This window comes from Micrasema longulum, unplaced genomic scaffold (genome assembly GCF_059751315.1).
Source record: "Micrasema longulum isolate JH-2025_06_02 unplaced genomic scaffold, ASM5975131v1 h1tg000541l, whole genome shotgun sequence".
NCBI lineage: Eukaryota > Metazoa > Arthropoda > Insecta > Trichoptera > Brachycentridae > Micrasema > Micrasema longulum.
In genome coordinates, this window is record NW_028277737.1 from 607200 (window position 1) to 631164 (window position 23965).

A 23965-nucleotide genomic window follows, 5' to 3' on the forward strand; every position below is an offset into this window, starting at 1 on the left:
ATCTACTGAACATGTAATCATCATAATTCATTATAGAATTAAAAATAAAATTGTAATTTATTTTTCTTACTTTGCTGCCCAGCAGATGAAAAAAATACATGGTATATCAAATTGCAAATTGTCTTAATAAATCAAATGATTTGTTCATTTTAATATAAAAAAATTGTTGCAGAAACAACTTAACTGTAATAATTAATTAACTATTGTAACAATGAATAACTGCATTGCATTTTTTCATCAAAAAGTCCCGTTAAATTGAAACCCCTCACTTTTTGTTAAAAAAGTGACAAATCTTTAAAGCAATAAGAAGCAAGACATTGCTTATTAAATCTAATGCTTTTTTTAAGTCGTTGATAGCACAATAACATATAAAGGGATCATATATTTTCTGATAAGGATTTGTTCAGTTACATAATGCGAACGGTTTGATAAGCATGCTTATTATGCATTTTTTAAAAGTAATATCAGCTGATTTGAAAATAAAATGAAAACACAAATTGCTAGATGGAACAATGGTATTATAATAAAATATATATGTATAGTACAGTTATTAGATATTTTTTATGAAACCATTAATTATAAAATTACATATTTAAAAAGAATTGATGTAAATAAATATGCATCGAATAACATGTCCTCGGTTTTCTGGAACAACAGGAAACTAATGTTTTACTAGTTGTAAGATATTGCACTTTTAAAGTCAACAGCTCATCCCAAATCAGCAATGAGGAACTTCAGCCCAACGGGAAATTGTATACAATAAAAGTTTTCTTGCACGGGTTAAAAATTTGAGAATTAAATTGTAAAGCAATATTTCCTGAAAATGTACGAAAAAAAATACAAACTACTTTGAACGATGTCATTAGTTCGTATAAATCAACCGATAATAAAAGAGTTATGGAAGATTTCCGTTTTGCTTGCCGACAATTGACCAATGGGCAGAGCTGATCGAGAATGAGCGGAAGAGAACCTCTGACACGCGGAGTTAGTTCAGAAATACAAAACTTTAAAAAATCATAGTGCTGATAATACGATACATTAAAATTAAAAATTTTTGGCTAAATTCAATAGTGTATTAAAAAATAATTATTTTTAAAAAAAACCACCGAACTTTCTCATTGAAATAAAACTGCAAGTTGAATATGTATTATAAAATATAACTTTTTGTACTTATAAAATAGGACATATTTTTATATACTTTTTAAGCAAAGATTATTTGATGCCAGTTAAGAAATCTAATTTTTCTAAAATTTGTAGTTACCAACTTGAGCCAGAAACCCGACGATGTCATGTTTTAAGGTCCTAGTTATTTTTTTTTATTACACACATATTTTCAAATAATACAAAAAATAAGTTTCAAACTTTGATTATACATAAACATGTTATTTGGAATTCTCTCGAGAATTTTCATTTTTCACAAGACATCTTTGTCTTAGCCTCAATTCGAAAATACTAAGTAAAATTACATTCCATACATAGTGGACAAGTCACATTTATCTAGAATTAAGTACATTTGCGAATTTATTTAAATTATTTAACATGTACGACCCCTCTGACCTGAGATGTTCATCTAGCATGTCTTTAAGGGACAAAAGATCGGGCAAATTTTTGCAATCTTTTACATTAAGTAGAGTGGGGAAAATCTTGTCCCATATCACAGCCTTCATATACCTGAAAGATAGAAATGCATTAATTATGATGGCCACTTTAAACGCAAATTGAAATGCTCTCACTATTATACTGAAGTCACCATCATCATTATTCTCTTATTTGCGCTTAATTGTGCATAGAGAATTGCATTGGTACACCGATTGCAGCGTATCTCAATATAGATCAGTCTTACGTCTCAGGCGCCAGACCAGGGACTATGACATATTAGTGTAAAAACACCTCCGACCTCGTTAGAAATCAAACCCGAGACCTCAAGCATAGTGAGCAAATGCGCTGACAACTAGAGCACGAGGAAACACCAATTTTTCTTAATTTTCAGAGCTCATCAACTGTCTAATGCTTAAAATACACTTGTGATTTTATGAATATTAATTAAGTGTTTCATATTTGTTGATTTTATAGTATTTGTACATATAATTTATTTTTAATTTTAAACAATAAGTATATTTTATTTTCCCATGAAAAACAAAACACATTTCAGAATTTATACAATGTTTATGATATCAAAGTGGTCATTATATTCATAAATTATAATAAAAATGATTTCATGTGGTTTATATCATACCTAGGCCATTTTTTCTCAACGTTCCACTGGCCGCCGCAGTCAATGATCTGCATGTATTTCCCCATCAGTACAAGGAATATGGTCCCAGCCAAACAATACAAGTCTGTCTGGTAGGTCCAAGGTTTTCCTTCCTTCATCTCCGTACAGGTAAATCCGTCAGTTGAAATAACCTGAAAATATGAGTTAATAAGTTCATAAAAGTGTTAGCTAAAAAAAAATCCAGGGAAATTTTTCGATTCAGAATTATAAAACAAAAAATACATATCATGTTTAACTATGTGCCAAAAAATTTCCTCCAAAACAGCAAGTTGTAACTACTTAATGTTTGGACACATTGTTTTGGATCCAATTTCTAAGTCAGCAGTGCAATTTTTTACTAAAAATTTATCCGATGTTTCTCGGTTTGTACCGAATTACAAATTTATATCCAAACTTAAACAGCTGTTAAATGGCGAGCAGTGGCAACGTAAAATTGGCACCTCATCTTGGATGCCATTTCAAGTTTATTTTAGATAAACTCGCAATTTACCCAGCGCTGAATGTAAATGAAGAGAAATGTGTCTTACAATGCTGTGAGCATAATATTTTTACACACAGAAATAACAAACAGTTGATATATCCACATAAACTCAATCGAGGGAAGTCTTTCTCTAAATTTCCCAATCACCATTATCTTATTCTATTGAAAGATTATCCAACTTTTAGAAGATATTAATCTTACCTTTCTGAAAGTTGTTCCATCTGGATATAAAGACATATCTATTGAACATCCCAAGTCAATAAGCTGCAAGGATGGATGTCTCGAATCAGTCTGTGGTCTGTAAGAAATATATTGTATATTAAATAAGCAACCAGACTTTGATATTTTGATTTAAAAGCCCATTAATAAAATAAATGTACATTAAATAAAATGCTAAAATTAATACTCACATTGTCATCAATAAGAAATTATCCGGTTTAATATCAGCGTGGATTATTTCAGATTTATGTAAATAGTGTACGATGGAAAGCATCTCGCTAGTCATTAACATTACAATCAGTTCATTGATACATTTAGCTGTTGCAGCCTTTATTTTATTGGTCACATCTAGCAACGATCCATACTTCGATAGTTCGGAAACAAATATGCTGGCGTTATCTCCTATATATGCCTTATTTATATCCATGTATCCTAGCAGCTGAAATAAAATATTACCCATCAGAGTTTATTAATAATTATTTCGAGTCAATAATACAGAAATTTGAAACAAAAAAAAACTCACCATAGAGGGGTTAGTTACTCTTGCTTGTATCTCCTTGCAAATATAATACTCCCAAGGATTTCCAGGTTTTTGATATTTTAACGCAACTGGCTTATTAGTTCCCAAGTCTAGTCCTCTATACACAAATCCGAATGTTCCTTTCCCCAGTTGTTTTTCAACAGAGTAGCGATCGACACCACCTAGCACTATGATGGGGCTCGTCTGAATTTTAGGGACGTGTCTCATTTCGATATATCCTTCAATGTGATTTTTGTTGGGGAATTTTACATATTGAAGCAACGAATTATTCAGTTCACTGTTGAATGGATCAATCACTTTTGGAAACACCACGTCGGCAGGTCTGGGAATGTCCTGAGTAGTTAAAGTAATGTTAGAATAACTAGACTTGAATGTCATATTCTGGCAATCCATGGAATTCTCGCTATCAACATCCATTTGGTAATTATTGTCCGTATTCATGGATTGTACAGATTGCCGGGAAGACATTCGACTATCTTTACTTGCGGAGTCTCTGCTATCTTCCGATTGAATTTCAGACCTGTGTTCGAAGTCTAGCTGTCGTTTAGATTGATCCTTTTGTTTATCGGTTAAACTTTGGTTATACATACTGTTTTTATTATTTGCCGGAGTTCTGACTGAGGAATCCTCCTTGGATATCTCCGGAGCATTCAAATCTGTCATAGGTGGGACTTGGCCTTGTTCAGGACTAGAGACATACAGATTCTTGTGCATCTTCTGAGATATGTTAGGACTGTTATTGACCTTTGGGGTATTAGCATTATCTTTTGGCTCATTACGAGCAGATATAAAATTTAAAAATTGATTAGAAAAACCTGGGTTGGCGGCTGGAGAGGCTGCTGGAGCGGCAGCCTTAGGCGTAATGTGAGGCACTTCGTGTCTTACGCTTCTTAATTTAGAGGTAGGACTTTGGTATGGGGGTTTGTGCATTTGCGGAGTTTGGGCGAGGCTTTGCACTGCGGGTGAAATAACTTGTTGAGGCTTTTGAGAAAGGGAGTGGTTATACACTTGAGGTTGATTGCGATTATTAGAATATGGAGTTGTCTGGGAAATACCTAACTGCTGCGAATGATACATTGAGTTATTAACAGCAGCTTGAGAGTTATTAGAATAATCTTGGTGCATCTGATTAGACATATTGTTAATGGCGTATTGATGTTGAGGTATGTTATTAATACTAGAGTTCGGAACACTTTTATACTGGTAAGGTTGCTGTTGCTGTTGCGATTGGTTATGATAGTTATTATATGCATTTGGGGCTTGCTGTTGCTTGGTTGGATCGTGATAGGAATTATTTTGTATCTGGTAAGATTGATTAGTTGGGTAACTCTGGGAGTGATTAGCAATCCCGTAGTCGGATTGCTGGTGGACAACATAGTGCGATCTATCTGCGCCCTGATTGTGATAAGGTTGGTGATGGTAAGGTGTTTGTGGGGTGTGGGTTTGGTAGGTGTTGGGAGGATTCTGGAAGGCGGGAGTGTGAGGTGGACTCTGGAAGCTGGGAGGGTTGTGCGGGCTCGCATATACGCGCTGATGAGATTGATTTTGATACAATTGCTGGGGGTTTTGGTAACCAGGATGTGGACTGCCATAGCCTTGCTGAGGACTAGCGTAGCCATGTTGAGGACTTGTGAATCCTGGCTGGGGGCTGGTGAATCCTTGCTGAGGACTGGTGAATCCTTGCTGGGGACTCGTAAAGCCTTGTTGGGGGCTGGTAAACCCTTGCTGGGGACTGGTGAACCCTTGCTGGGGACTGTTAAACCCTTGTTGCGGACTCGCAAATCCTTGCTGAGGAGAAGTAAATCCTTGCTGGGGAGAAGCAAACCCTTGCTGAGGTGAGGTGAATCCGGGTTGCGGACTGGGCATGCTCTGTTGCGGACTTTGGAAGCCAGCTTGAACATGCTGATGACCAGAATATGATGTGTGATAAGCTGGTTGAGTATTTTGATACCCAGCATGGTAATTGGCTTGATAAGCTCCCTGGGAAGGGTACATGCCATTGGCGGGAGCGGCCATCATTTGTTGGTTTGGGTAACCCCGAGGAACATTTCTTTGAGCAGAATAGCCATTATAATTATTACTACTTTTGTGGTATTGATGATCTATAGTGTGATACTGCTGCGGGATTTGCGGATTAATATTATGGGAAGACTGTTGCGGTGTAGATTGGCTCTTATTATCATTGGGATGTGGATAGTTTCTGTTGACTGGTGTTTTATGTTGATTAGGGACCGACTGCCTCTTGTAGTCGGGTTGGCGCTGTACAGACGTGTCCAGAACGGAGTTCTGATGAGACTTTTCTGTGATGACTCCGAGGGAAGGACCGCAGCTCTCTCGTGTGTATCCGAACATGGTGTTCCGCATGGTCTGACAGCTTCCTGAAGAACTTGAGCCCGATCTGTTAAAATTACAATATTTTGGTAATATTGCCCTAAGCATTATTTTTTGATTGACAGATCTTTGAAAATAAATGCTCAGATTTTATTATTGAAATAATAAAAAAAACTAATGTTATTTTATTGATTCACTTGCATCAAAATACTTAGAATCCGTTTTTACTATCAATGTTTGGTAGCAATGTTTTCACATTTATTAGATTACTAAATAATTGAAAATATAGTGTTGTTTAAATACTGATCAATAAAAAAGCATACGCAGTTACAAGAAAAAATTAAGGACACTGAATAAAATTTATGCTTGAGCAAAATAAAAAAGACAATGAAAAAACTGATATTTTAAAACTATATTTTGTGAATTATTTTAATTTACTAAATGTTATTAAATATTTGTATATAACCACTTACTGACTTTTCTGTCTACCGGTTTCAAGGCGTACCCGAGGTAAGTGGTTATATACAAATATTTAATAACATTTAGTAAAATGTTCGACCACAAAGTTAATGCTTTAAATATTAATAATATTTTTATTTATTCTGAAATTTTTATATTCATCCATTTAAAGAAATTAATATAAATAAGCAACCACCAAAAACCACAAGTAAAATACTCATGTAGTGTGAATAGTGATTTCTCATTTTAATTTTTATTAAAATAATATCGCTTTTAAATTATCCTAACTAACAGCCACACGCAAAAAATTCAAAAGCCGAAATTCTTTTACGGCGACATTTTCTTTATTTTTTACATCCCATCATCAAATAATCTAAAGGTTAAAGAACCATATATAGATTTTTTCCTTTCCATGAAAAACATAGTAGATTTTTCTTATTGCCATTAAAGAAATGTTAATTACAGACCAACTCTTAACAAAGAGGTAGATGTTTAATTAAGAAAGCACACTTGAATAATACATATTATAAGATCTATTAGGAGTCATAATCTGTGGATTACTAATGCAAGAATGTATAAAATCTTTAGTGCATGTTTCATAATTTCTTAAAAACCGAACTTACATTTTTGTATTAAGTGGTGGCATTCTTATCTATCTGAAAGCCCATTAAACCCCAAAGTTTTTGATGTTCCAAATAATCTTTTACACATAATATTAATATTATGATGAGTCGGTATCTCTAGTGCACTTATCACTGTTTTCATACAAAAATTAATAAATTTAATTATTTCTGATAAAACAGTTGCTCTTAATTTTTTTGTGATAGGTATTTGATATTGAATATATACAGAAAAACAAGATTTCTAAAAAGTAAGTATTTATGCAACAAGACATTTTTTTATTGAACAAGGCAAATTAAAAAAAAAAAAAAAAAAATTTGAAAACAGTAAATATTTCGCTGAATATGATTGACAGATCTAAGGGTGTTCTATCACAACAATATGTTTTGACGTCGACTGCCTGGCCACTTGCAGATATATTTTTATAGTTATTACTTCCTTTTCATATTTTTGTATCCGAAATCATTCTTACTAATTTCTAATAATCAGATTTAGTTAGCAGTGCTAAGGATAAAGCACTTAAAAGGGTAAAGTAAATCTTCTCAAGAAAATTACTTAAAATTTTTTACATAAAAAATATTGTTGTTCAAATTTAAAATGGCGTGATTTGATTTATTTACTAGGATTTTTGAGATTTATACCCATATGCTGAGTTGATTTCGCAAGGTGTGGTCCTCAAATTTCGTTTGCAAAGTCCAGTATGACACTATTGAGGCATAAGGAAGCTTTTTTGATGTCCTTCATGATTTACAGTAATTTTGTTTGCAGAGTCGTGTTTTACGATATGCGCAATTGCAAAAATATTATTCTTATTCTTTGAAATGGGGGTGGGCTATAAAAGCTTCGTAAAAACTGTGACCTATGAAGATCTATTGTAACAGGTCCTCGTAAATCAGTACTCCCCCACCAACCCCAGGTTCTTAAAGACCCTGGCTACTGTGTGGAAGGCAAGAGTTATCATTTTTCTAAATCTCCCTCTAAAGTATCACATTCCCATAGAATCTGTATTGGTGTTTCCCCATCTGCACTGCAGAACTAACACCTAGAAGTTTCAGAAAGGTCTATTCTAGCTTGGTTCAATCTGCAGAGTCCTGTAAGGGCTCTAGTGATAACCCTCAATTGATTTTGTCTGAGCTTTATTCGGTCGAAAGCAAACCTTTGCGAGTATCCCTTTATTAGTTCCTTCGCCTGGTGCTGATTGGCTGCTTTTAACTAGAGCATTATGCTCTGCTTCCAGGCCCACGACCCAAGTTCATTACAAGGAGCACATTTGGCCAACCCGCAGTGGCTCAGTGGCTCAGGGCCTATTGGGACTGTCTCAGCTCTCAGCCTTACCAATTCGTCACTAATTACTGTCGATGTTTGAGTGCCCAGGTTCCCAAATCAATATTATACTGTTACACTCATCGACACCATTAAGTGCCTGTAAATACCATGCGCAGTTGCAAAAATATTATTCACTATCTGTCAAAATTTGAGGTGACTTTGAGGTGACTTGGCTGACCACCATACACTTAACTAACTGTCAGTGTTATTGTTATTTGCGCATAGAGAGAAGAAATAATATGGATTATTTGATTATAGTAATTTTGTTGAGTTTTTTCAACCACAACCCACGTTACGCGACGCAGGATGCGGCCAAAAATAAGTATCTATATTAGAGATAACCAGAATCCAAAAGTGTAATATTATTTATTCTTTAAAATTATGATTTGGAAAAAATGACATTTATTGATATTTTATCGCTAATGATCTTCCCAAGAAGTAATACAATGAATAATAGGGGGCTTCCAATACCTCCGATAATTCAATAAGCAATTGCGTTGAGATTTTAAGCTATCAGAAATCTTCTGATACATCTGTCCAAAACACTTTCTTACAAACTTACAATTTTATCAATGGAGAAGACGACTTTCCATAAACAGATTTTTAAAAATCATATTTCAATGCGCTATGACGTAGACCTCAAAATTTGTGAGGTGCACATCAAATGTGAAGGAACCAACCTGCGATGCAACGTTTGAGTTGAGGTGAGAACGGACCTCAACCCAACCTCGACTCACCTTAAATACTGAGGAATAACTCAACATACGGGTATTACAATACACATATGAATATACAAAATTTTAATATCTAAAGCAATAAAATTCAGTTAAGGTACCTACACCTTTGTCCACAACAATATGCAAGCAAAACAAGCAGATGTTAGAATCTACTGGTGTTCATGTTTAAAAATGGCTAGTATATTTTTACAAATTAGAAAGTTCAGCGATGCCTAAAATTGGATATTCACCTCTTGATAAATGAGTTTTTGCAAAGTAAACTATGCCCGGGGAATTAGTTCTTAATTTTGATATTTCAATAACTTTATTTTTTTACAATATTGTAGATAAATCGAAAATAAAGTATTGATAATAACTTGTTAAATATTAACCTTAAAATAAAAGCCTGACAAAACCATTAGATTATATTTATTTCTTAAACATTTTGAGTTTGAATATTTTTTATATATCCTTTTTTTTATTTTCGCTCTCTAGCAAATTATTTAAATAATTTGTTATTAACAACATTGCAAAATTTCTACCAACTATATGTTTGAAAGCAATCATCAAATTAAAACATCAGGCTAATGAAATTTGAAACGAAAAATCTACAAGTAACAACATTGGAGAAATTCTCCTCAAATCATGTTGTACGTAGTATAAATGTTGACTCAACAGTTATTGAGAGTTGCAATAAATATATGTCGATGCTAAATCGATCAATCAGCAACTCAATTGGATGGCTAGGCTGTTCATTGAGTGTCGGTATTCAATTGAATGGATTAAGATAGCAATGTTCAACGTATTGGCTGGTTGAAAGTTCATTAAATGCCAGCATTTAATGAAAAGCCTAGCCAACCAACTGAGTGGCGGATTCAACTATTTGGCAGCAACATATACATAAATCTCTTTTCAAAACTCATACGAGGGTAGGTTGAAAACGAATATATGAGAGACCTCAGGGGTAATATTGCACCTCAAACGATGAGGTGACAGCAGCTATCAAGTCCTGGATTCGAGAAAAGTCAGAAGAGTTTTTCAGTGACGGAATGAAAAAACTTTTTACACTTTGGAAGAAATGTGTTAGGCTTAATAGTGACTATGTTGAAAAATAAATGTAAGGTTTTGAAGCTTAAGAGCTGTACTATTTGCCCGATCTTGCTATTCGTCTTTGTTCGTGTTCTACAAGGATGTGTGCATTAATTTTCAGCCTACCCTCGTAGGTTCTCCATATCATTGAAAGTTTATGTATTTTAATATGCAGCTAAATGTTTTATACCTTACAACAGGAAAATAAAGGTTCTATTACAAATCCCTTAATAAAAGATGATACTAAGTGCAATAAAGGCATCAAGTTAGTCATAGAACACACACCTTATCAAGCCAGCTACCTTGCACACACTAACAGGAGAAAAATAAAACTCAAATATAATGAAAACAAAAAAACTATAATTATAAAAAGAATCATTATGAAAAAGTGTCAAATGATGTCGATGAAAAATATATAAAAGTAAGAAATAACCATGTTATGAAAAAGTATGTCTACTAAAAAATAAGAACTAACATAGTGTATTGGAATGATAGGTGCGGGTTTATCTTATTTATGTTTGACGAACCTGTGTTCTCTTGTGGTTTCCATAATGGTGGACAGTCCATTATTATCTACGGCATTATTGTCAGGAAGAGTTGCACAGACATCATTCTCTTTCCCGTGTTTAACAGACATGCCGTTTTGTTCACCGACATTAGCCGCACTTTCTGGGGTCCCTGCGTCCTCCGTGATATTAAATTTCTTGACGTTGGGAGCCTTGTTGTAGTCTATAAAGTAGGGCTTTTTAAATTGGTTCGCTTGATTTCCATAAGGCGTACTGGAGCCAGCCACATTAAAGTTAAACATCTGCGTGGAAAATGTCTCGTCAAAGTTTGTTGCTTTTTGGTGACCCTAAAAACAAAAACATTTTAATGAATGACATCAATTAGTTTAAGAATATACTTATTTGTAAAAAAAATAATATTAAAGTCAGCAAAAATAATATGGACTATTTTAAGGACGACAGTATTACGCAAAACTTATTTTCGATTCTAAACTATCTTAATCAGATTAGCCCGTAAGATATTTAATATGAATTTTATACTTACAATACTAACATTATTAGGCATGTATCCATAGTCTTGTTCCTGTTCCATGTTATTAACATTGTGTTGAACCTTCTCGTACTTTCCAAGTGCAGCTGGCATCGTCAGTGATTGGTCAATGTGAATTTTTAAGTTCTGACCATCAAATTGCTGAATTAAAGGTGCCGTCACTAGAGAATCATTTGAGAGCACTGAAAACAAAAATTGCATGATCAAATGTAATATATAGCAATGGAAAACTAACAAAAAACTTTGAAAAAAACTAATGTTGACACGGTGTGAAAGCCTCACCTGGATTAGCAAATACATTGTCAATTTCCCTGTTTGCTTCTCTGGTGTTAACAGTCATGGAATCTTCATGTACATTAGCTAACAAGCTCCTATTGAAGTCGGCATAGATACTCTTTTTTGGTGGAGCGTAATTTATATCGGTTTCAGCAGCTTCATTGTACTCCGCTGGCGATTCATTCACTATCATGTTATCTATTTTGACAGCATTGTCATACGGCTGAGGTTTACTCATGTCGATGTATTCTACGATATACCCTTCATTTTGTTCTAAAACTACAGATTGATGGGGATCCTCGGCGTTGAGTATTGAATTTGATTGGGCAATTATATTTTCCAAGTTAAACTCGGAACTTACAGGCACAGAAAGCATATCGCTTAATGGATACTCATTCTCGTGTTTTACTCTTTCGTGGTTGGTCTCCATAACTCTACCTTGTAAAGGAGAGGAATATTGGCCATTGCAATTGAATTTATCAGAAATCTCAGAAGCAATGGCGCAGTTGGCCAGAGTTTGCAAAGCGCTTGTATTATTGTGCATTGTCCTATCGGAAGATTCCATTTGTTGAAAGCGGGCCTGGTCCACAAACGGTTCTGAAATCGCCTTTTGTAACTTTTTATAAGCGGAAGATGCTTTGTAAGTGGCTATGTATCGGCGAGCTCGAATTTCTTCCAAACTGAACTCCGTTAATTCTCCATTGTTTTCTTTATAAACCTGTTATAAAAAAGTGTTAAGTAATATATATAAGAAACGAATGTATATACAAAATGAAAAACAAACTTTCAACAGATTTAATAACGATAAATACATTATATGTACCTCTTTTTTATTATACTGCGGTATTTTTGTAGGATCGGGGGGATCGGGAACCCAAATTGGAGCTTTAAAATCAGAGAAGTCTTCGGAACAGAAAGGAAGAAAGTTTGGTGACAAATATGTGCCTTCATCCTCATATGCTACAAATTATAAACAGAAACATAAACAACAAAAATATGAACATAAGTAAATATAGATGAGTAAATCATTATTAAACGTTTAGTGCACGTCAAAATAAATGATGTCCAAGATATTAAAAATATACCAATAAGTAAAAGCAAAAAACTTACGGATAAATGAAAGAGGAACAACAGGCATAGAATTGGCCATGCCTAGTTTCTCACATTTCATAGAAGGATTGTTCCATAGGCCAACTTCCTTCTGGTTCTCTTCCGCGGTGCAAGACTGCAATATTGACTGAGGAGCAGCAGCACTCTCAGGTGGAGGGATGTAGGTCGCACCGATGGATGACGGGCCGGGTTTGTCCTGAAATTAATTTAGAAAAAATGTTAGACAGCTTGAAAAGAGCTCGGAGTGTGGCTAGGATTAGCAGGCGCCTCATTCAACAGTATGAAATCTGTCTGGGGATCAGATTTTTACTCGGTAAAAACTAAATTTCCCCTAAACCATGACTGCATAGATGCACACTCTACAGATGTGAATTGTGGCACCTCATTAAGGCCTTAAACAGCCGAGTTTTGAGAATAGCTGCATCAGTAGAATACAGGTTGAGCATGTCCAAATATTTTTCTTGACTAACTCGGTAAATACAGTATTTCTCTACAAAGACTTTGATATATTTAAAATATTATTGATAGTGATTTTAACTCCCCTGTTTGGGTGGATGAAGAATACAGTTCGGTGTGTAAAATAGAACCAGAATCCTAAAAAAGTGTATTCAACTCGTAGATAAAAATACTAAAAAGGAAAAGGGATAAGTCCAACTCGGATTTTAGTGGTTAGCACATTTGCTTACAATGCATGGGGTTTCGGGTTCGATTGATATGATGAAAAGGTGGTTTTACACTGCATCATTTCATTGTCTCTGGACTGGCACCTGAAGCTGCCAGTAAGACAGATCACCTCACCTCGGATACATAATAAAGATTATCTGCATTTGGTGTACTTATGTACTATCGGGTATAATTATAATGATTTACCTGATGAATATCCACCATGACATTATTGCGGTGCAGATTATTAGCCGAGCTGTGTTGCTGTCTTACGACTCCTGCTCCACCTCTGATATTTTCTCCAGTCCGCTGGGAAGGTACTACAGCGATGTTGCGCCTTTTGATAGTGCGTAGTGAAGTTAGAGCCAGCCTTGTCTCAGCCAAAGCCGAGGCGGCTTTCCTTTTGGTGGGAGAGTCATTATGAAATGTACTCTGAGCAAACCATAATTGGAAATTCCTGGAAAAATAAATAAACAAATCATCCAGATATGTTATTTTAAGACGTACTACTATTATCAAAATAATCATTATTATATATTGAAAGATCTTTATAGATTGAAATTATTTCATTTGGTTCAAAAGTTATCATATTTTGGAAACTGCACAATAACAAAAACCTTGTTTTCTGAACATTTTGTTCAATGTGACACCCAGGGTTTATCCTTTAGGGTAAAAATATATACATACTGTTTAATAATCTAGTTTCCATAATTTATAAAAAATAATCTGAAAATTTAGGCAGATTATAGAAAAAAAATAATTATTTTTTAAATAAGACCGATATGTATATTAAGTCTCGTATTCTATGTAGACTAACACTAAACCATACATGAACTATATTATTTATCGTTTCAGCATTTACTTTGTGGAATAACATTTTTAATATATTTAGATGAATCATTTTGTATATATCATCATCATCATCATTCCATGTCTGCTCCCTGGTTGGAGCATATGGTATCCACAAAGATCATACAGGCATCTCTGTCGACTGCCAGCTCCTGTGCATCCTCCCAAGTCAGGTTCTCGTCTCGTAGTTCAGACATGAACTGCCGACAAACACTCAGCAGTGGACGTCCAGGACGTCGAGAACCTGATGCCTTGTAAAGTCAAAAAAGCACAGTTAAGGATCTGAGGCATCCGCAGTACATGGCCAAGCCAACCATATCGCCTCCGCTTGATGACATTTGTCACTGGAGTTTGCTGCGTCCATTCCCTTATTACTTCATTCTGCACAAAGTCAAACCACCGCACACCCAAGATTCTTCTGAGACACGTATTCTCAAAACTCAGTATTTTTCTGTTTTGGGCCCTAATGAGGTGCCACGATTCACATCCATAGAATAGGTGTTATGCAGGCGTTATATAGGCAGCATTTGGTTTTCACTGAGTAAATGTCCAATCTCCAGACAGCCTTCATGCTGCTGAATGTGGCGCCTGCTATTTCTAGCCGTACTCTTAGTTCTTTGTAAAAGCTGCCATTTTCCGTAACATATACTCCCAGGTATTTGAAACTCTCGACCCTTTCGTATATTTACCATGCACGAATTTCATATTATTAGAACACAACCAGTTTCAGGTATTCCAAATTATCCATCATCAGGTGTAGATATCGTAAAATAAAATTTGCGTGTGCTATATATTTACGAAGTGTTTTATTGGAAACATATTTCATACATGAACTCTCCATTACACTAGTACTGTGAGAAAAAACTAGTTCAGATTTTAAAAAAAAATTTATAGCAAAAATTGGTTTTTATGGTATACCCAAAGAATCAAATTTTGGACCCATTTTCAACTACACGGTTGTAAATAACCATGATCGAAAATGAGTACCAAGTCAAAGTAAATTGGAAATTGAATCTTTGGCTGTAGAGATTGCGACACTACCATAGAATCAAATCTGATCTTTTTAACGGACATTTAAAAATGAACAAACATTTTAATTCAAATGCTTCATATTATAGATTCAGAAGCCTAACTTGTTTTGTCAATGATTTAATTGCTGAATTTAATTCTCAAGAGATTTGTTATCAAGCATAGATATTTCAATAAATATGGGGAAGTTTTCTCTGTAAATGTTTGGCAACAAGTATCTACAGATAACCTAAATGTTCTTAGTCACTGTCCTCATGACTGAGGATCGTGATCCCCAGTGGCCGCCCTGACAATTCTTCTCAAACTCTCCCTTGAATGCATCGCATATAGCTCTCCAACCACTGAGAAGCCTGCCACTGTCCTGAGCTGATTGGTCCGTTATGTAGGGCAGTGGTTGGCAAACTCATAATTTAAAAAAACAATTAAAATTTCTTCCGAGAGCCAAATTTATTTTCATATTATACAAATCTTATAATGCAGCGAAGATCTCCGTATTTACTCACTATTTACAGTAAAAAATCATTAAATTGGCAATAAAGACCTTTAGAGACAATTGAGTTGACAATCTTGATCACCAAATCCATAATATTGAAAACAAGTATCTCATGATTAATTATTCTCTGAAAAATTGAAAATTTCTCACTTCGGTCATACTTTTCGCCTCATATGTTGAAATTAGAATAATTCAATCTAGTTCAATATGATGCTTCTCCATGCATTTAATGACAACATTTGCAATATCTTCAATAATCCAAGTTGCAAGAGTACTAGAAGTTTGCGCTGGTGAGCTGCACTCTAGTGGCTAAAGAGCCACACGTGGCTCGCGAGCAGCAGTTTGCCAACCACTTGTGTAGGGGGATCGATCTACCTCTTCAAGGCAGCAACCAGTCACAGCAGGCTATCCTAATTGCCGCGTGCAATATGTCGTAAAAATTTGAGAATACTTGTATCGGACATCGCCGCTCGTATGCCAAAAAAGGCGGAATGCGGCAGCAAGTGCCGATCGTTTAAAACATCATCAAACCTAGCGGCCCTTGTTGGGGCTCACAGACGGAGGCGGTTTCTACACAAGAAAAAATGTTCGACTGAGGGCTGAGAAATCCTTAGACCTCGATGGCAGCTGAAGCTTCGCGAATCGTCGCTAGGGCTACACGCGGCGCTTCAACCAGAGCGGCCAGCACCGGTGTTTTTACAATTTTGTCCATATGTTAGTTTTCTTGCTTATTTTGGCTAGTAGTCTCAATTTTGTAATCTAATAAGCTGCCCCTTTGATAAAGACGGTTAATTATGTCACTTGCGGGAGCAGACGTTAGAATATTGAGACTCTAGCCATAAATATGTATAGGATTATGAGGTACTAGGCCTCACTGAATCCCACTAAAATGTGTGTCACCCTTTTAATCGGTATGTATGATCTTCTCCCGTGTTATTGATGTATTAATTGGGACACGGGAATGATGCCTACATACTTCATTTTTATGTAAAATATAAAAATGTCCAGCCAATGAGAGAGCGTCCTACGCGTTAATCTGGGGCAGCCCGACCCCCTCTCGCTCTCTCCTGCGACTTAGGTATGCGGGAGCACCCTGTCCGACAGCGACACGGTGCAAATAATTTAATAAAACCATGTGTTTTTTATGAATAAAGTTGTGTATAAATCAAGACTAAGCGTGTTTTATTGGAAGTACGCCCTTTCTGCCTTCGACTCCGCCGCCTGCCCTTCTTGGAGGATATCACCGCCGACCCAGCCAAAGAAGCCTATCTCATCCGAGATAGCCGGACTACAGCAGCTACAGAGCTACCCCTATCTACAGTTCAACTATACACACGGCGAGGTGTCGTGTATAATACTCTTAGGCAAATATTAACCAGAGTTAAACTGTCAAGGTTCAACTCCCGAGTGATGAATTCCTTGGTACATCTAGCTGTCCACGAGATTTGGAGCATGCGTCTCCGGCACCACATTTTAAATGGTAGATTTTCTTAGATATGTTGAGAACGAAAGCAAGGTACTAGGCCTGGAGATTGACAGAGGTTTGCTAATCTCTGAAACTCATTCCGAGGTCTAGAAGTTGTGAATGAGTTCCTGTACCTTGGATCTAAAAATGGCGACGTATGGAAATACGAAGGAGAAATCAAACGTCACATCGCCATTGCCAAAAGTGCCATGTCTAAGCTCGATTAATAGTACCAAAATAAAACTCGTCAAGAGTTTGGTCCACTCCAAATTCCTATATGCTGCAGAAACATGGACCATCAAGCAGAGGAAATACAAAGCATTAACCTAAATGTACACATGGGTAAATAAAAAATGGTCACAGCTGACAATTTGTTGGCAATTCACATCTGAACTACGGGATTTGACATTCAGGAATTAGCTGACAGAGAGGTCTGGAGGCTGTTTGAGTACGCCGTTTATTTCAACCAGGGAGTGGAGATAGAATGATGATGAAATTCACAATTTTAAAAAAAGATACTCACATATGCGCTTGTTCCAGTTCATCCATAGGTTGAGCATTGGCCTGAAGGCCCAAGTTATATACCTGATCTGCTTTTTTATAGTCCGTAGCTTCCTCGCAGTAACAAGCCCAAGCTCTATACAGTTCTGAACAAGTAGTCCCTACACCCTTATTGTATAAAAGTTGATACAATTCTAAGGGGTTATTATGATAATCGATCTGTAAGATAAACAGTAAGTTGAAAAATCAGCAGACCATTACGCCACTTTCCTGTAGGAATAGGCAGAATATTTAAAGACACCACTAATCTTTTTATTATTAAGGATAATTTATACAGCACCATTTTAGTGAAAATCTTCATATTTAAATGTATAGACGGGGTCTATGCGCACAGAACGAATGCGGTAATGTGTTTTGATAAAAATTTGCATATCGATATTCAAGAATAGAATAGATTTGTGAATACTGACCAGTTTATTTTTATCTAAACTCAACCAGACAGTATCAGTCACAACACACCATAGCATTCCTTTTGTGCGCCTTGAATGTAGATTCTGACTATACATTCCTGAAAGGGACTGTGAATTAAACATCCCAAAACGTTTTGCAGTAACAGAATGGTTTGACTGTTGGTATTCTAGCTCCCCATTTGAAGATAAAATGATGATTTAAGTATAAAATATGTCGATACTGAATTCCGATAAACAGTAATAATCCAACAAAAATTATTATGATGGTTTGATTATAAAATACTTTTTTATTTACATACATAAGTTTATTGTACATTATTTGAGACATAAGTCCCAACTCCATGGGACTAAGTCTTGTGTTGAGATGGGATGATTTAAGGGTAATTTACAGAATTACACTGACTATACTTCCTCTACATTCATGCATCTCCTCATGCAGGCATATATATGAGTCATCCCAGCACCCTTTCTTTATTTTGTCAATTATGCTTGTCTCAACCTTTTAAATATTTAACAGGAGAATTATATTTGGAAATTTTTGGCAATAGAGAGAAAACATTGTCGATGGGTATATGGGAGAAATCCAGCCTTATCTACAAACACTTGGACATACTCTAAATATTGTCATTGAGGAAGTACAGTCATTTTTTCTTGTTTTTTTTATTTGTGAATAGACTATTAAACTAAGCCATATTTTTAACATATTTTTAAAATTTACATATCGTATTATCAGCGTCATTATTTTTTCAAGTTTTGTATTTCTGAAATAACTCCGCGTGTGACGTCAGAGGTTGTTCTCTGTTAGTTCTTCCCGTTGGTCCGTTTACGGTAAGCCAACCGGATATCCTTCACAGCTGCCACATCATTGATTGGTTCATATGAACCAGTAACGTCAATCAAAGTAGTGCGTTTTTATTAAAATAGTTTTTATAATTTTTTTCGTACATTTTCAAGAAACTTTGCAGTACAACTTAATGCTCTAATTTTTACCGCGCACAAGAAAACATTTTTTGTATCCAATTTCCCGTAGGACTGAAATTCCTCATTGTATTTTGTTAAGACAATGTTTATGGAAATACTCAGTCGATATCTATCATATTCACTGTTTTGGTCATGTATATTCTGTTGGAAAATAATTGTCTTTTTATTTCAAAACTGTTGAAATACAGATTCCATATTTTGGCATGGGCCAATCGTAAATAATAAAGAATTCATCATTGTAAAATAAAGTTTTTGTTTCAATTAATGTTTAAAAATTTACAAAGAATCAAACAATTATTTTAGGTTGGTTAGGAGTTCCAAAATGTTAGTAATAAAATTTTAAAAACACCTTTTTTAAATCTGTTTTTCTTTAAACGGGATTTTCACACTGATGGCACATTGTCACAACATGACAAAAGACAATATAAAACCTATAAATGGTTCTTATAACACAAATAGATAACGGGAAACACTTACGTATTTGATCCACAGCCGTACAAAACGTCTATCCTGCGTGTAACGCGAGTCATTTTCAAATTCAGTTAAACAAGTTTTTAAAGCTTTATCTATGCTGCCTTCATGTCCGTGTTTAGGAAAACTCTGTTCAAGCCACTGAATGTAAGTAAACCACACATCCAATGGGTCTGGTCCTGCGTAATTTTGTATATTGGCTTCGTGTTCCCTGAAATAGAGATATTTACGAACATAATGGATATAACCAACAATAAGCGTTAGTTGTTTAGAAATATAAACAAACCTAGAGGAAAAACAATCTAGAATCTGTCACAAACCTGCTGCAAGACTTCATGTTACAAGATATGTTGATAATGCTCGATAGGTAAAAAAACATCTAAGGTACGAATTCTTAAATAGTAAAATGAACAGCCAATATATTAATTTTGCAAAATATACGGGAAATGGTGAGAAAAGTATCAAAACATTGGAGTCACCACCCTTCCTTTACAACATCAAAATGATGAATATACTCACGCTTTTTGCAATATTAATTGTTTTTGGGCATCGCCATCTGATTGCGCTTGTAACGCAGTGGTAAGTTGTAAAACATTTCTGCCTCCTCTAAGAGGCTGAATGTTTTCTTTACTTTTGTCAAAATCCATTCTGAAATATCACCATAGATAGCTGACAGCTAGGAACGTACACATAGTAAATTGTCAATTAGAAACGAATTGGCATTTTCAATCAAAACACCGCAAAACTCTAAATATGTATTAAAAACATTGTTCAATATAAAATTATATCACAATACGGCTCTACGTGCAGTAGGTCGCTAGTAGAAAAACGGTTGCAGCCGAAAAGGACATTTCGAACAAAAAGGAAGTTCAAATCACAGTGCAGAAAACATTGCCAGGTGAAAAATAAACATTTTCCATGTTTGGATTGCATCTAGAGATTGTCTATGACTAACAGTGGTGGCGGTCGTTTTTGTTTGTCTTAGATAATAATTATTGTGTTTTTTCCTTAAAAAGTCGAAATAATTCACTAATTGGGTTAAAAAAAGAGTGGTGTACATACAATTTTATCTATTATTAAGTGTTTTCAGTAGTTTGTGTTTGTTTTCGTTCTCTGTCCCGAAACCTAATAACCAGGTAACAATTATTTTTACCATACACGTGTAGCCAAAATTTTTTTTGGTTTTTACAACTTATTTTGTACTTTTCTTTTTTTTTATTTGTTATAAATGAACGATAAAGAGAAACCTCCGGATCCACCGGATGGATCTCAATCAGATCCGTCGTGCGGTACAATGGACACTGTTCCAGATCCCGCCGAATTTGTTACAATAAGGCCTAAATCAAAAAAACTCAAACTTATAAATTCGGAGAGGAAATCGAGTTCTGAGTCAGACCGCCCCCTCCCACACAAAACACCTAGCCCCCGACCCTCTGCTTCTACAAACCCAGTTACTCCAGATGTCACAAACACTTTATCGCCTATTACCACACCTACCAAAGTCCAATCCCGCATGTACAATGGAATGGATCGTGCTCCATTTATCGTACATGTAACAAAAGTACAAGTAGACGGCGTCACCCAAACCAACTTGTACGATATTGACTTCGGTCGATTTCTTCATAGAAACAATATTCGGACTGCCTGGAACGGAATCAAGTCCGTCGGCCGTAACCGTATTTCTGTGGAGTTTAAGACGGCAAACGAAGCCAATACGTTTGTAAAATCAGAAATAGCTAAAAAAGATAATTATAACGTTTTCATTCCGACTTTCCTAGTAACTAAACAAGGTGTTACCAAAGGTATCCCTTCGCACTGGTCTGAACAGGACATTGTGGAGAATGCCGAGGTACCTCATGGATTCGGAAAAGTAATCAAGGCTCGACGACTGAATTACAGATCGAGTAATGGTGACGTAGTCGAATGGAAACCCTCCCGCACGGTGGTTTTGACCTTCGACTCAAAATCTCTACCTTCCCACATTTCCATCTTCAATGTGTCCCTCTCCGTAGAACTCTACGTATTTCCGACTATTCAGTGTTTTAAATGCTGTAAGTACGGACATACAAAGACTGTCTGTAGATCCCTTGTGCGCTGTTACAAGTGTGGCTCCTCACACAATGGGGAATCCTGCACGGTGGCGGCAGAAGATATAAAATGCCTCAATTGTTCTAGTAACCACTCTGCCACCAGCAAGCTGTGCCCTGAGCTTAAAAGGCAACAAAACATAAAACACACAATGGCTGACAGAAACATTTCATATATTGAAGCCTCTAAAATGTTCGGAAAAGCGACGATTTCCTATGCAGAAATCGTCTCTAAAACGACAAAACCAAATGTCAATGTTGTTATGCCCGCGCCCTCCGCGCCAATATCCTACAAAAAATCAGTAGAGAGGAAGTCGAGGTCAAAAAAACTACCTTCCAAACCTAATGTTCCTCATCATGACCCTTCACTTCTGTATTTCCCGAATGGACAACTTCCATCTGGTTCTAATGGGAATGCTTTTCCTAGCACAGTCCCAACATCGAACAATACAATTATATCTACCATATTGAGTATTCTAGTATCGATCCTTCAAAACAATCCACAAATACCGTCCAACGTCGCCCATCAACTTCTAAATATAACCTCCCTACTTAACCACCACCATGGCTCCTCAGATGAGGATTCTGCAGTGGAACAGCCATAGCATTTTAAATAAAAAAGAAGATCTCTTGCATACATTGCAAGAAGAATCTATTTCAATTGCGGCCATTTCGGAGACGTGGATGGTCCCGGGATCTACTATTAGATTCCGGGGATTCCACTGTCTGCGAGATGATCGTGAGGATGGGAAGGGTGGCTCTGCCCTCCTCATCAAAAACTCCCTTCCTTTTATCCATATTAATGTCAAGACTGATGGCTGTCCTTTCCAAGTGACAGCTGCAAAGGTTAATGACTTGACCATCCTTTCCATGTATATCTCCCCAACCAACAAACCCTCAAAATCGATACTTTTATCTTTGTTCCAAAAATTGACCCCTCCGTTCCTTATCCTTGGTGACTTTAATGCTCACCATGCCCTGTGGGGTGCTCCGACATGCGACAGGTTGGGAAGAGATATTGTTGATCTCTTGGATGATCTGAATATGTGTGTCCTTAATGATGGCTCCGCGACGCGCCTTCAGCTTCCAAATCAGCGACCCAGTGCAGTGGATCTCACCATCTCCAGCGCTGCAATGGCACCATCTGTGCAATGGTCAATTAAGGATGACACTATTGGTAGTGATCATTACCCTATAGTAGTCAGCCTCATATCCAGCCATAGATATTGCCAAAGTGGCCTATCCCCTGGGGGAAGACGAAGACCGAGATACATTACACAAAGAGTTAAATGGAGATACTTCTCTGACGACATTGAACTTAAAGTGAACGAGCTGCCCACCCCGACGAAAGAGAATGTAGTGAAGTGCTATGAAGCATTGTCATCATGCATCGTCGAAGCAGCAGACAAACATGTCCCTGTAAAGGAGAAAGGCAATAGAAGTAAACCCCCCCCTGCCCCATGGTGGGATAGCGAATGTGCGGAGGCAGTTTTGAAAAGGAAAAAGCAAGCTAAAGTTTACTCCTTAAACATGAGCCTAGAAAACCTGTTGAGTTTTAAACAGGTTGAAGCTAAAACAAAACGCCTCTTAAGAGACAAGAAACGACAAGGATGGAAAAACTTCTGTTGCTCTTTATCACGAGACGTGCCTATATCAACTGTTTGGAGCATGATACGTCGATTTAGAGGTTCTTTCACTCCACCAGTGAGACGTCCTGAGACCCTAGGGTGGGTTGAGGAGTTCGCCAACAAATTAGCCCCGCAGACCGCAAATAACTGGAATGAGTCTCCCTATTGGTACCAGTTTACAAATAGAAGCTGGTTAGATCATAGCTTCAGTTTAGATGAACTGAAGACTATTCTGACCCGGCTCACAGACTCAGCTCCAGGGATTGACGGTATACTGTATAGTTTTATCCAACATAACAGTGATCCTACCCTCTCCTACATCCTATCATTGATCAACATGATCTTTGAATCAGGAAACATCCCCCCTTCATGGAAAACCCAATCCATTATCCCTATCCTTAAACCCAACAAAGACCCAAACTTTGGGTCTTCCTACCGCCCCATAGCCCTCTCCTCCACACTGTTGAAAGTGGCGGAACATATGGTGAGACAACGCTTGGACTGGTTCGTGGAGAGCTCGAAAACTCTCCCCGAGTCTCAATTTGGATTCAGGAAAAGAAAGAGCACTATCGAAAGCGTGTCGGTTCTGACATCTGATATCAGAGCCGCTCTTACTAAGAAAGAATTTCTTATAGGTGTCTGTCTGGACATAAGTGGTCCATATGACAATGTTATTATCCATATTCTAGAAGCTAAAATGCTACGAATTGGAATCCCGCGAAAACTCACTTCCTTTATAGCAAATTTGATTCTCTCCAGAAAGGTAGAAATCAGTGTTCGCGGTCATGCTGTGGTGGAGAGAGAGTTGAGCAAGGGACTACCTCAGGG

The 23965-nt window shown here is 36.4% G+C and overlaps 1 protein-coding gene across 2 annotated transcripts; it reads right to left on the reverse strand.

The window, feature by feature from the left end:
* Positions 1 to 1250: 1250 nt before the first annotated feature.
* On the reverse strand, positions 1251 to 20315 carry LOC148280777 (uncharacterized). Of its 2 annotated transcripts, none has more exons than XM_088227833.1 (14): positions 19942 to 20315; positions 19429 to 19633; positions 17523 to 17719; positions 13371 to 13620; positions 12501 to 12696; positions 12214 to 12350; positions 11397 to 12108; positions 11118 to 11296; positions 10586 to 10911; positions 3499 to 5914; positions 3167 to 3414; positions 2958 to 3054; positions 2237 to 2406; positions 1251 to 1671 (listed from the first exon to the last, which is right to left on the reverse strand). In XM_088227833.1, exons 1-14 carry the CDS (start codon positions 20067 to 20069, stop codon positions 1494 to 1496), a joined length of 5439 nt encoding a protein of 1812 aa, XP_088083959.1. In that variant the 5' UTR covers positions 20070 to 20315; the 3' UTR covers positions 1251 to 1493. The 2 variants fall into 2 exon arrangements, with proteins under 2 accessions (XP_088083959.1, XP_088083958.1); XM_088227832.1 differs by having other exon boundaries at positions 11109 to 11296.
* Between the last annotated feature and the right edge of the window lie 3650 nt (positions 20316 to 23965).

Coding starts and splice junctions, on each gene's coding strand:
- LOC148280777 (XM_088227832.1), bottom strand. CDS start 20,069: ATGGATTTTGACAAAAGTAAAGAAAACATTCAGCCTCTTAGAGGAGGC. Junction 19,634..19,941: donor CAATTAATATTGCAAAAAGC/GTGAGTATATTC, acceptor TCTCTATTTCAG/GGAACACGAAGCCAATATAC. Junction 1,672..2,236: donor GTTGAGAAAAAATGGCCTAG/GTATGATATAAA, acceptor TCTATCTTTCAG/GTATATGAAGGCTGTGATAT.